General features: G+C 40.9%; 1 protein-coding gene across 2 annotated transcripts in view; it reads left to right on the plus strand.

Moving 5' to 3' along the window:
* The window catches only part of lrrc28 (leucine rich repeat containing 28), a 36,553-nt gene extending 22,490 nt beyond the window's left edge, over nt 1–14,063 (plus strand). The window contains exons 7-10 of one of the 2 annotated variants that reach the window (XR_010000874.1): nt 2,424–2,526; nt 6,559–6,734; nt 7,192–7,299; nt 9,735–9,873. Coding sequence is in view for 1 of the 2 variants with exons in the window: in XM_062962978.1 (XP_062819048.1) it covers nt 2,424–2,526; nt 6,559–6,734; nt 9,735–9,894; nt 11,610–11,682 (512 nt within the window). In the remaining variant the exon portion in view is untranslated. Of the gene's footprint in view, nt 1–2,423; nt 2,527–6,558; nt 6,735–7,191; nt 7,300–9,734; nt 9,895–11,609 lie in introns of those variants that run through there. The other variant, XM_062962978.1, reaches the window with a different exon arrangement.
* Nucleotides 14,064–14,292: the final 229 nt, after the last annotated feature.

Raw genomic sequence — 14,292 nt, forward strand, 5'->3', positions numbered from 1 at the left:
AACACACAATCATTTAAAAACACTTCGTAGAATACACATATTAAAACATATTTTCATTAAATACATATTAATGTCTTTTCCTATGGTGATGATGATGGTGATGAAGCTTTAAGTCGAGTGGAAAAGTGTTGTGGTCAATCAGGCCACATTAGCTCAAAAGGGAAGGAAAGCCATATTGTTTGATAGATATAATGCTTTGAATCGTTGAAGTGAGATTAGTAGAAAAAGAAGTAAAAAGTGGCCCCCCAAAAAGTGTCAGACTGTTGAATCAGTATTGACACAAAGAGCTGGTATAATAACACAGCCCAACAATGATATTTCTTGGTGTCTTTGATTTTTAGGACTGTTTGTGAGGTTATTTGGGCGCAGATTTGGCAAATGGAATTGGATAGACTGTATCAGCTCTAGTTTCTTAGACAGGGTTCTCATGATTTCTTGCAGGCGAGCAGATGGCGACTGGTACATGGGATACGTTCTGTATTTTGAAAAGTAGAGCTCAAAACTGGTGCCGTTTTTGGAATCTGCAGGTCAAATATACCCAGAAACAGGTCTAACCTTTGAGGCATCAAAATGTGTGTCATCAGTGCAACAAAAAAGAACACAGTGGCAGAAAATATAGAATAAGAGCTCTCTTCCACAAGATTAGAGGATTCGAAAGGAAATATGGGTGATAACGGAACCAGCAGTTGTACAGTTAATGCTACCAGATCCAAAGTCAGGAGGGAGGCTGGAAAGTGTTTGGCTGCTCCGTGGCCAAGATTGTTTTGAGGCTACTTTTGGGCAAAAGTGAGATATACAGACTACATCGTAGCCAGTGTGGTTTAATGGTTTGTGTGTTGGACCAGGATTCAAATCCCTGCTTGGTTGTGAAAATCCACCAATGCCCTTGGACACGTTCCACTCCCTTGGCCTCACAGGAAGGAAATGGCAAACATCCCTTGACTAAGCCTTGCCTAGCAAATCCTGTCACAGGGTTGCCCCATGTTAGGCTTAACTTGGAGGCACATAAAGGCAACATTAATGCTTTCAATAACCACATGAAATGGCTACTGCGGTGTCAAACCTCTGTGTCAGAGGATAGAACTAGATACATTTTATAGCCAAGACCCTTTTTGTATGGCCACAACATGCCTTTATTGTCAATAAAGTGGTCCTAGAACCCCAAAGTGTGATAAACACAGGGCTTCGTTGTCCCAGCGTGTGCAGCTCGCCTCTTTCTGTTTTCACAATAGGGTTAAAGAACATCGCTACAGAGACATAAGACCTTTTGTTCCATCTTCAGCCATGTGGAATGCATATGCCAGTGCCTTGAGGTCAAAGCGAGAGGGGAAAAAACCTTGAATTGGGGTCTGTTCAGGACTCATGCCATTTGGTCAGTCCTAGCAGAAAGGCTTTGATCTTCTTCTCTGGTAGGAGGGAAGTGGAAATGCTTTTAAGCAAGCCACGGCGCTTTGAAAAGCCCTCTGAAAACGTCCTTTGTAGCATCAGATGGAGAGCTTCCTTACTCCATGAGGCCCAGAAGGAATGTGCTCAGTGAAATGGCATTTTGCAAGATTTATGACATGATCAGATGCTTATAAGTTAGAAGCATCAGAGAGTGAGAAGAACCACTTATAGGTGCAACTACTGAACATTTAGAAAACGTGGTTTGGCATGGCATGGGTTTTATTATTTTTGAAATTGGTACATATATGTGTAGACATGTGTCTTCCCTGGTTGAGGGCCCCATCTAGACTGCCATATAATCCAGTTTGAACTGCACTATAATAGACAGTGTAGACTCATATAATGCAGATTGAACTGCATTGAACTGGAATGTATGAGTCTACGCTGCCATGTAATCCAGTTCAATGCAGTTAATCTGCCTTCTGAAACTGGATTATATAGCATTGTAGATGGGGGCCTTAAGACTTTGCAAAGGAATGAAAATGGAAGATTGTTTTATCATGCTCAGAAATTTGTCCTCAGCTGAAAATTCCAAGGCAGTCTACAGAATTTTTATATTACAGCATGGAACACACACAATTTCCTATCAGTTATTAATACCTTTAGGATCATATCATGTTACTTATTGGGGGTGGGGGATTTGGCAAAACTCTTAAAATAATTGCTTAGGAACATTGGAACTTCTTTGCATCATTCCATTTTCCCCTATTTCATATAACTAATTTTGTATCAGAAGAACATGTATGCATCATGGCTACATCGATGGAAATGTGCAAAGAAGGGCTGATTTGAGGGATAATTTTAATTGGAGATTTCTTGTTTTGTGTGGCTTTTATCTGTTTTCACTATTCTGGTTTTTAGTCAAGCACTGTTCATAATATGAGTGTTCATTGACACAGAGCCAAGTAAATCAATAGATCTTTCTTTCATGTATGAAGAATATGATTATTGTCTTCCTATTTTGTTGCTCCATCCAGATTTAGGTCGTTCCCGAGAACTTCAGTATGTTTATGTGGATAACAACATTCATCTGAAAGGGCTTCCCTCCTACCTTTATAATAAAGTCATTGGTTGTAGTGGGTAAGTACAGTATACGAGTTATATTGCCTTGTCCCTTCTTATCTTCTGAGGCTTTCCAAAAATACAGGCTGTCTCCTTCAAGGGAAACTTTCCTTTGGATGTTTTTTTTTATTCATCACATTACATTACTTTGAAGAGATTACTTTGACTGCCAGCTCTCTGCAATTGTGCTAAATCTCCTGCATTAAATTTCTCAATATTGAATCCTTCTCGTATTAAGCCCTTTGCTAGCTGCCTGTTTCTTGATGTTTCAGGGACATTTCTGGTGCCAAACAGGCACTGTGAAGCTTGACATCAGTAGAGTAAAAATTCACTCAAAATGCAGATGTTATCATTGTTTTTATCATGTTTTATCACTGCTTTAGGCATATAATTCTGTCCATTGTTTTTGCAACCTAGGAGTCTCATTTCTTCCTACCTATATTTTTCTAAACTATTCATGCCTTGTGAAACAGTGTGGTGGATCTTATTTACTTACTTTTCCTATTAAAGACAGTAATTTTGTGGCTGAATTTATTCCCTTAGCAAACAAAATACCACGTCCCCGTTTAATTTGGATTTATTTGTACTTTAAAAAGCATCCCTTTATGTGCTTTAGGCAGCATTGGCAAAACTTGAAAGCACATAGATTAAAGAAAGTGGCAAATGCAGGTAGAACCCCCTGTGGGTCTGGGCTGCCTTCTGTCAGGTGGTTATGTAAATAGATCTTTGGGTACTACACACGCCTCTTATATTGGACAAAAAGAGATTATATATCTGGCAAAGGAGGTGGAGGTTTATGAGTAGCAGGAGACACAGAACTGAGCTCCCTTTCCTTGTTAGGAAAATGGTTGTGGGAAATGTTCAAAAAGATGAATGTGTCGTCATTTCTCCTGGCTGTAGCATTGGAGGTGTACTGAATTTGATGGTTACCAAAAAAACTTTACTCTTTACGGATTGTAAGTTGTCAAGCCAAAACGAGAGGTTGCTTCATGTTTTTCCTTCCCAGTTCAGAGCATATTCTATGGTGTTGATTAGGGAATATGTTTGGCACATATTTCTTTGTTTTCTACTTGATGTAAGCTTGAGGGCAGAGACAGATACAAAAAGATGGCGCAGCTAATCGTCGAAAAATGCAATAGCGCAGACAGATCATAAGACACTGAAAGGAACAGTGTTATTTTTGTCCCCCTGAGTAGCATCCAGGGATGGAAATTGGCAGCTGGTTTCACCACTCTGGATGCCCTTGGCCCTACCATTCATTGTGGGCGACCTTGGATCAGACAATTGTAGTGAGGATCACCTCCATCGCCATACCTCTCTTTGGAGGAATGTTTCTTTTTTACCCATCTCTTTCACACTCCTTGAATCCCGAAAGTAATTTATCCTGTATTGTGATTATCTCTTGCCAGAAAGAGAGAGAGAGAGGCTTATCTAAGGCTGTCTGATGAACTTTGTAGCAAGTCATGATCTGAACCTTAGATTCTGATGTCATACTGAAAGTCTTCCCTCCAGGAAGCCAGAGCTGGAGTTCAGCTGCCATTCTCCTCTCCCATTTAATTATCTCAATGTGGGATTCTTTCCCTATCACCCCTCATGCACTGTACCAGACACCAGAAAACAAACATTTGGGCATGTCATTCTTCATTTCCTGCTCAGATGATGTCTTCTGCCTGTTGACTGTGATCACTTTGAATCAGTTTGTTCCTGTATGTTGCCACTTTTACTTAATTCATTTTGTGGCCATAGAGTTGGAGAGCCTTCAGAACGCTCATCTCTCTTCAAGGTTTTTGTGTCACTGACATCTGCTGATTCTAATGAAAGCTGATAAATTCAAGTTGGGATTCTCACATTGGGAAGCTTTGGTGTGTTTTTATGTCACCGCCGGAAATGCAACTTGTCTTTGGAGCTTTAATAACGAAAGGTCATGGCCCTCCAGAAGCTGGCTTACGACTTCCATCTGTCATAGCCAATGTGGAAGGAGCATGGGGACTATGGTCCAAAGTCATCCGAAGGGCTGCACTTGGAAATAATACTATTCCTGACGCACCATGTTGGGTGCTTTTGACGAGAAGGCCATACATTGAGTGTTCCTCTCAACCTTCCCTTTAATGAATTAATTCTTTCTTGAGCTGTATTGGCACATGTTTCTGATTTCATGGGCTTTTCTCCTTTAGGAGTCTAGAAAATACTTGCTTAGAGATCTCTGTAGGAAGAAGAAAGTTCAAATGACTGGATAGTACTGTTAATTTAATAAAGTTTAATAGCTATAAGGTACCTCTTTTTAATTTTGCTTGGCCAGAAAATCTGGGACCATTTTAAGTTCTTGATAATAGAGTGAGGAACATGCCTGTCTTGGAATCACAATGGTGAATCTTGAATTGCATTGCTGTTTTAGAACTGGGCAAAGTAGAGCTAGTTGAGGGATACACATAAGCTCTTTCTAAAACATCTTCAAGCATGGATGCCATAAAGAATTCTTGAAGCAGGTTACCAAAGTCAATCTTCATAAATGTTGTGTTTTCTTTTATGACTATTTTTATCGATGTTGATGTTTTATTGTTGAATAATTTGCTTTATTGTTTTGCTTCTGCTTTTATATTGTTGTGTCTGGGCAAGGCCCCATGTAAGCCGCCCCGAGTCTCTTTGGGGAGATGGGGCGGGGTATAAGAATAAAGTTGTTATTATTATTATTATTATTATTATTATTATTATTATTATTATTATTTTATTATATTATATTCCTTGCTTGGCGATATGTGCAGTGAATGCTGACGTACAATGTATGAAACAGCCACTTCCTAACTAGATGAATTTTCATAGTTTTGTGTCCCTTTCATTTTATTCCTTCACGTAATCATTGTGCAGTAGTGTTTGGACCATACGATCCTATACAGATCCTGGTTAAATTGTTTAATTAGAGGCAGTGCAGTCTCCTGAGGCCAGATCCCATTTAAAGTCTCATTAAAACAGCCCTTTGTGCGAGGAAAGAGATTATGCTCTTGCATAACATCTATTCATTGGCTCGTGCAGGTGCACCTACTGTGCACACACAGAAATGTCGAGCAGGGATTTAATGAATATCTGCCCATTTCTTTTCTTTTTAAAGTAAAGTTTTCACCAAAGGGATAAATCTGCACTTGGGTTCTACCAGTACAATTTGCAGGTGAGGGCTCACACAACAGAGTGACCTCCCATACACAAATTTCACCACACACACACAACACCCAAGGATATAGAGAGAAAAACAGACTGGAGCTTTTTTCTGCATTTGCATTTTTTGTATAGGGGGGAGCCTATTTGTGGTACACCCTGAACACACCAAAAAATATGGCTGTGTGGTTTTAATTCATACTCAATCCATATAATGATGGTTTTAATTGTGTATGTTTTGTATTCAGTTTTAAACATAAAACATTGCTACAATGTCTCTCCATGCTTTTAATGATATCCTTTGTTCCATCCCATCAAGGCATATGTTTTCTAATATAGTGTGTGCTCACCTCTTTAACATGTGTTCAAGAAGTATATGACTATTGCATTGCCTTATGGTTTGTTGACTGTAATAAAGGCATATACAAGAACACCATTTCTTTGAGAAGACGTCTAACATAGATTCACTGTCTGGGGGAAAAGATAATACAGTAGGGCTGTCACAGACAGAACGCCACCAGATAAAGTTCACATTCTCTGGGGTTACGGGCAAAGAACCCACATGAAAAATACTCAAAAAAAATCTACATGTTTGCATCCATTTTTTTATCTGCAAAAACATCCCCCTGGGCATTTGTAAGTCCTCCAGCACAACCGTTTGCAAATATTGACAATAAAATCATACTGGAGGACCTAAAAATGTCTAGAGGAATGTTCTCTGTAGGAATTTCTAAGATCCTTCAGAACAGAGTTGAGTATAATGTATAGAGTATAGTATTAATCAAAACCACATGTGTGGAGGGCTGGTTGTACAACAGAGGAAGGTAACATGGCAGCATGCCTTTATGTGATATTGTGTGCCTTCAAGCTCATTTTCCCCTTTCCCAAATATCTCTCCAGCTGTGGGTCTCCCTTTCTCAAGTCAGAGATGAAGCTTCTCTCCTTCACCTCGGGGCAACTGACGATTTTCCTCCCAGCAGAGGTGAAGGCAATAGGGACAGATCTGGACCGTGTGCTGCCTTTGCAAGAAATGGCCATGAGGACATTGTACAACACATACAGCAGGTTTTTCAAAGGTATTGGGATGAGGGTTGTCTTTTTGGAGCACTTAAGTTTTATCAGGCATTTTAATACCAGGTTGCTCCTGCTTCCAAATTCAGCAAATACGGTGGTTGGAAATGTATCTATGGATTTCTTTTGTAACTGATATCAAAAATAGCTTGGCTGGCTTGCTTTGCCTCTTTATTTTGGGGGGGGAGGGGATAGATCCTCTTTGCGCTCTGCCTTAAGGACCTTTAGGCCAGGCCTCTCTCATGGTTATATATCCCTTTATGATGCAAAGACACAATTACAAAAGGATGTACTCTCTGTCTGCAGCTTCACAATCCAAAGAGATGGGACTGATCAAGAAAACAGTTAGAACAGACATTAAAACCAGGAATAAAGACACCAACCCTTAAGATGATAGAAAAGAGTTGAACTGGGGAAAGCATGAGCAAAACATAGCAATTTGAGCAACTTGATTTTTCAAAGCAGGTTGATGGGAGAGGCAAACTGGAAGATAGAGTTGGCAAACGATTGTAACTCCCAGGACAACAACCCAACATAAAGGAGATATAGATAAGAAGATCTAGGATGTTGGTAAGTTAAGTAAAGAAGCTTATGTTGAAGGGAAGAAGCTTATTGGAAGTGCACAGTGGTTGGCCTGTCACTTGAAGCTGCGTTTCTGACCATCTCTTAAAACATCGTAGTTAACGTTAATTGTAGGAATGCTGCCCCAACAGACAGCTTATTGTCGTGCTTCAGAGGTGAAAGTCATTTAGGAGCCTTTTCATGCGCAGGCCGTGGACAGGCTGAAGTCTTTTCACAGTCTGCTGTAGAGAAGCAGCGGCCTTCGAACGGAGTGGAGAAGCAGAAGTAATCCTGTTCCTGAGGCAAGAGGCAGTGCTTCATCCAACAATGCAGCTCCTTTCCAGGGAGCCGGCTCCAACGCTGGCAGGCTTCTTCGGCAGGAGGCACAACAAGCGCTCGCAGCCTCTTGGCCATTGCGGTGCAACGTGACAGCTGAGCTGCTTTAGTTCTGCCCCAGTTCAGGCTTTGTGTTCAAAACTGGCCTATGGCTTGTCTGCCGTTTGCAGCCTTCTGCCACATGGGACCTTGGCTTCTGATAACATCTTGAATATTGAGCTCATTCAAAGTCCTTGGGAGTTCATGGGCAGATGTGGATAAGAATAACTGGGATAAACATGAGTTAGCAAATCAGTCAATTGTTGGAAGTCAACCACATCCTGCATGAGTTTGTAGTCCTCATCAAGGCAATAGATAGGTAGGTGAGTTAGCTGGTAGGAAAGCTCTTCTCTCACTGCCCTGTTTGCCTTGCCTCTCTATTCTCTCTTCCTAATTCTTTTCTTTAGACTCAGGGATTTTTTATTAAAGGTTTCTAGCTACATGGTAAGCCCCGGCGTCTTCCTTTTGTTCTTCTCCCATGAACATGGAGAGAGACAACATCTCGCCAGATAGATAGATAGATAGATAGATAGATAGATAGATAGATAGATAGATAGATAGATAGGCTTTAACTTTTCTATATAGAAATGTAGTTCTTTCAGTAAAGTCTTTTTGTAACTTTTAATGCTTGACTCTGCTCCTGTAATTGCTGAAGCTCATTCATTCCACTACTAGCTCAAGACTGCTGTTGTTGCTAATTTACTTTTTAAATGCGTTTCTTGCCTTTTTGAAATTACTCAACATCAATTTGCCCAGAAAGTTATACAATATAGAAGCCAGCATTCTGTTCTTTGGTAGCTATTAGCTATGTTTATTGGTATTTGGGCCAGCATGAGAACCTTGGCCCAGAATTATGTGCCATATTGCATGGAATTTGGCAGTGGGGAGAGACCTTATGATCAGTAAAGCTCATGCTCTTCTGATGTTGGTTACAGTCATAAAGTTGTAGAGTTGGAAGGGGCTTTAGGGGCCATCAAGTCTAACCCTGCTCTCAGTGCAAGATCTCCAGCTAAAGCATCTCCAGTATGTAACTGTCCAGCTTTTTAAAGGCATCCAGAAAGGAGACTCCACCACCTCTCTAGGCAATTGGTTCCATTGTCAAAAAGCATTTACCATCAAGGAGTTCCTTCCAACATTCAGTCAAAATTCTCCCTTCCTGTTGCTTCAAACCACGAGACCCTGTCCTGCCCTCTGGCTCAGCGGAGGAAGCTTTGACCCCTCCTCTCGGTGGGATATTTAAAGAGTGCCATCATTTATCCCTGACAGATGTTTTCACCCAGCTGTGCAAGACCAGCTTCTTCATCTTTTCCTCATGATTTCTTCTCCATAATACCATATCATTGTTGTCCTTTTCTGAACCTGCTTAAAAATATCATCTGTATCCTTCTCAAAATGAGGCACCCAGAACTGAATGTCGTTCTTCAGACAAGGCCTGGCTAGAGCAGAATACAGTAGAACTATGACTCCTCTCAACTTGGAAACTATGATAAAGTAGCGTTTGTGTTCTTTGCAGCATCCTACTGCTGGCTCATATTCAATTTGTTAACAACCATCAATCCAAAATCCTTTAGGCATGTGCTACTTGCCGAGCCTCAGAACTGTCATTCAATGAAACAATCTCAACGAATGCAATGGTTTTGATTCCAGCCAGGATACAAATGCAACCAAGGAAGCAAAGCAAAAATGTTTCACAGTGTTGTATTTAAGACTGAAGCATAGCAACGAAGCTTTCTATGAACAAAGCTATTCTCTGTGCTTATTATCTTGCTGAATTTCATTCAAGGTTACTATCAGAACCATTGTGGTTTAGCAGAAGAATACAGGCTTTGCATGTGAGACATCCTAGGTTCAGTCTTTCCCATCTTCCAGTTTGGACTGCAAAGGATTCTCATCCTGGAGAGCCATAACCAGTCATTATAGACTTTGTTCAGCTAACTAATATTTGGATCTACACATGATTTCCCTTTTGCCTGTTTTGTGCCAACTGAACTCTACCATGCACCTATGATTATGGAAAGTGTGAATGTGTGTCGTTGAAGTCACACTTTCTTTGTGTTTTCTGTCTGTAGATTTGCAGTTCTTGACGCCAATCTCATTACCCAGAAGTCTCTTGGAACTGCTGCATTGCCCCCTGGGACATTGCCACCGTTGCAGCCAGCCCATGTTTACAATTGTCTACCCAAAGCTCTTTCCCTTGAGAGAGACACCGATGGCAGGATTGCATCAGGGGTAATTACGAGGAAATTTGCATTGGGGCTTCAGTCCTTTCACCAAGGATAAGTTAGCTAGAGGAATAGCGTGTATCTCTGCGTTCCTGTTTATCTTTATTAATTTTTATTCAGAGATAAATAAAACATAGTGCAAGAGCAGAAATAGTTCAAAAAGGCAGATTTTATCATATATCTCACTAAGAGTAAACAGTTATCTAACTCACCACTACAGCATACTAAAAAACTAAATTAAACACAAACACACTAACCTAACACATACCTACATTGACATGCACCTGTAAACACACAAGTATAGAAACAGTTTATGAACCTTACACTCTTCTGTTGTTGTTTTTACCTTTGATTATTCTACTCCCTTTAGATAGTCCTGTACAACCACACTTCCACTTTGCAATTCTATTCTTGTGAAATATTTTTAATATCAAGAATCTCTTCTTAAGAGAAGAGGGGGAGACGTAATATATTCTTTATTCTTAACGCTTAGATATCTGTGGAGCTTGAAAGCAGCAGCAGCTGTAGAGCTAGTTGCATAATCCCCTCACCCACACATTCAGAACGACTAGCTTTCACATTGGTTCATAGCAAATGAATTTGCAATGTCTTCCTTTCCCTGTGTCTTCCATTTTTATAGATTTGCTTGGTCACTGACTGGGAGAAAAAGTAGCTGAGTAACCCAAATTGTATTCGTTCTTGACCCTCTGCTTTTGATGGATAGACGGGGGGAACCAGCATTATTTTTTTTGTGGTTTCTGTGACTCAGTGGAGCTTGGGTTTGGTTTCAACCCACTTTTCCAGGAATCCCTTGGAACCTATGATCTCTGAGGCTGCATACCTGGAAAACTGCCTCTTTGGTTGCAGTGACCTCAGCCAAGTGGGCGATTGAACTCTGTGCTCTTGGAGTGATATAGAACAAAGACCTTTTCATTTAAAAAAGACAGCAGAAAGGTGCCTAAGCGAATGATCCTGTGGATGCATTCCTGACATCTATTCTCCATAAAAATTGGACAGTGGCCATTGTCACCTGATACTAGCAGGAATAGTACCTTGGCTGGAAAGGGGAACTAGGACCCCGTCTACACTGCCCATATAATGCAGCTTCAGAATACAGATTAGCTACATTGAACTGGATTATATGAGTCTACGTTGCCATATAATCCACTTCAATGCAGTTCTGAAACTGCATTGTATGGCAGCTTAGAAGTGGCCTAGATAACATGCCAATGTTCATACTAGTTGTGTCATGAACTTGCAAGCGGGAATGCTAAACAGGAATAAGTGACCTATATCAGAATGCAGCATAGCCTTGGACTTTTGTTTAATCCATTCACAGATCCCAGTTCTGTGAACAGGAAGAACAGGAAGGGGGTGGGCAAAGAATACATTTATAGTTTTGATTTTTAAAAAGCCATCCTTCTCTGCAAAGGATTCAAATAACCTGTCCGAACGTTTATAACTGTAAAACCAGTAGTATTTAGGGGTTAGTGAGGGAGTTTGTTGACAGACAGAAAAAACCTTCTTGCTATTTTTATGAGCTCAAATATTTTGTGTACTTAGTTTACCAGGGCTTAATCCCCCTGCTCCTGATTTTTTTTGCTTTCTAACTTTTCAGAAAAGTTGTGTATTGTGGAGCAGAGCCAGTGTTTTAATCTTGAGCTGACAACCGCTGTCTTCTCTCTCCTCCGCCCCACCCCCTCTCTTTTTTTCCTATTCCAGGAGGACAACTGTTAGCTTTGTGGCATACTGCTGCTCCACCCAGTGTCTGCAGACTTTTGACCTATTGAGTTGATAAATACTCCAAGCTCTTCAGGAGCAGTGCCAGCTTAAAGCTGCATTAAAATGTGTCTCCTGATGGTTCTGGGATACTGTGCGTGTGAGTGAGTGTGTAGATGTGCCAAAGCACAAGTGGGAGTGCCCAGATGGGAACACTGCAGACCTCTTGAATCCTGTGCCCCGCATCAGATTTGGACAAAAGGCAGAAACTTCCTTGGGAACACTGGAAAACCTTTAGAACGGGCAGCTTTTGAAAACAGTTAACACCTTCCTGTTCCTTCGCATGGGAGAATGTAAACCAAACAAAGGTGCGAGGAAGCAGCTCTCTCAGCTATGCATTTGTAAATGACGCCATTCAAAGTGGGGTCAGTCGCTCAGACAACATAAACGGGTGTCGTGAACAATACATCTGCAAACCCAGAAACTTCCTTTGCGGCTTCCCTATTTGGCTGCATATGACCACCCTTTACAGAGCAGCCATTTAAGGTAGTAGTTTGTTTGTGCCTGAGAGTTTCCTCCCTCCCGTTTTCCATTCAGAAAGGAAATGGGTTCTGCTTCGTGCCCAGCTGACTTCTTGGCAGTTGGTGAGACTTGTAAAATCCACTGATTTTTTTGAGTTTCATTTGCCTGGAATTGGGTTGGTTCAGGGAAAAATTAAGATATTGCCCTGTATATAAAGCAGGCAACTTTATGACTGCCAGAAAAGACAGAAAATGGGTAATTTCTTGGCAGACCTTTTCGGGTTATCATCTTGTGTTGTCTCAAAGCCAAATAAGAGTTTCAAATTAATACGGCTTTTCAGATGTTGGGCTGCAGTCTCCATGAGCCCCTGGTAGCATAGTTTCGGTTCAGCAACATCTGGATGCTCTTACTTTGGTCTTAAAAATATTGTTAGATCGGAAGGGTTCAAAGGTTGGCTTCCTTACTTCTTTTTTCTGCCTTTAAAATGTAATGTGACTGTTAGTAGAGCTACATTTGTAAGGTGTAAAATAGTACAGTTGCATAGCAGTAGGTTTATCCATTTCACTTCAGACAAGATGTCCAATATCAGGGAAGGGAGAGTGCAGTAACTCATTCGTCCTAATATTTGTTTTGAAAAGGCTATGATAGCATTTTAATTTGTTTGTGCTCCAGAAGAGCCTTGCAGAAATCCAGTATTATTACTACCCTGAGGATTGTTTCTGCGAAGCTTTGATTGTTCTTAATGGTGCAAAAGTCAGCTGGAAGCCCAAATTCCTGGCCATGCCTTCAGAATTAATTTTTTAACAGAAACCCACATTTTAAAAAAGCAATCTAAGGTCCTGACCTGAAGGCTTTACAAAGCTTATTTCCATTAATAAGGTGGTGTAAAGACATAAAATGCAACAAACTGGTTGCAGGTTTTGACAAACATACATGCCCATGTATTTGAATTGTCAAGTGTCAGTCAACTTTCAAGTAGCGTACTTGGAGGAGATTTGGAGCACTCTTGATGCATTCTCAAGCACAACAGTAGTAAGAGGCAGACACAAGTCCAAATGCAGGTCCGTTTGTGTTCTCCGGAAAGGAGCACATTTTCTGATTGTGTCATTGTGCCAAAGAAAGCCTCTCTCCATGGATGCTTTTCTGAAACAAAGAAGACAGCTCCAGGAAGTTCAGATTGCGAGTTGCTATACACGGCCGGAAGTACAATGCATTTGGCTTCATATTTTTATACGCTTCTGTCTGGAAAAATGCCATGAGTGTAAGGCAGTGGCGTGACTGAGAGGCTCAGTATCTACTCCTCTAAAGTCTCCTTTTTGTATGCAGGCTTAAGGAATACGAACTTAAACCTGGATCGTGCCTTAATTTAAGAGCTTCATTTCATTTCTTATGTAAAAGTTGACCTTCCTGATCCTTTGATAAGCTGGCCAAGAATCCATAACTATTCCAACAGGCTGGGAAGGCTATTGTAGCTTGAATCTTTTTCCTGTTCCAGGAAGAACGGGTGCTCAGAGCCATTCAAAGGGGTATAGAATAACCTCTTGCACAAATGAGTGACTCCTTTTCATGTATCTTTGTTTAAATGCTGGTGTAAAACTAACACTCTTTTGGTCAAAAGAAATAGTTCATTCTTACACATTCTTTCTATGCCAGCCAGGAGATAGTCCCTCCTCTTCCTTTCTATTTCCCCGGAGTTTGTTTTCTTATTGCGGATGAGGGAAAAGCAAGAGATGGGAAGCCCCTTCATTCCCCAAAGATGTTCCATCTGATTTGGGGTAGCAATAGGTAGGAGCTGCATGTGGAGCCCACCTCCAACTGCTTGGAGGCATCTGATTTGCTAGTTTGAAGGAGGTAATAATTGAATGCTTGATTTTAACTATGGCTCTTTCTAAATGTCCTCACGCAAGAATAAAAGCAAAACCTAAGTGTCTAGTATGCTGTGTGCCCGTGGGTTTCTGTTCCTTGCAGCATCAAGATTGGTCAATTATATGATGTCTAGTCAACTTCTACTTATGATGGCCCCATGAATTGGAGACGGCCAAGTCACCCTGTCACCAGCAGTTCTGCAAACACAGACTTCCCTGAATGAAGCTATCCTTCTGTAATGCAGTCGTCTTCTTTTCCAGCTGCCCTTCACTTTACCAAGCATTATCATCTTGTGATC

This window comes from Anolis carolinensis, unplaced genomic scaffold (assembly GCF_035594765.1).
Source record: "Anolis carolinensis isolate JA03-04 unplaced genomic scaffold, rAnoCar3.1.pri scaffold_11, whole genome shotgun sequence".
Classification (NCBI taxonomy): Eukaryota; Metazoa; Chordata; class Lepidosauria; order Squamata; family Dactyloidae; genus Anolis; species Anolis carolinensis.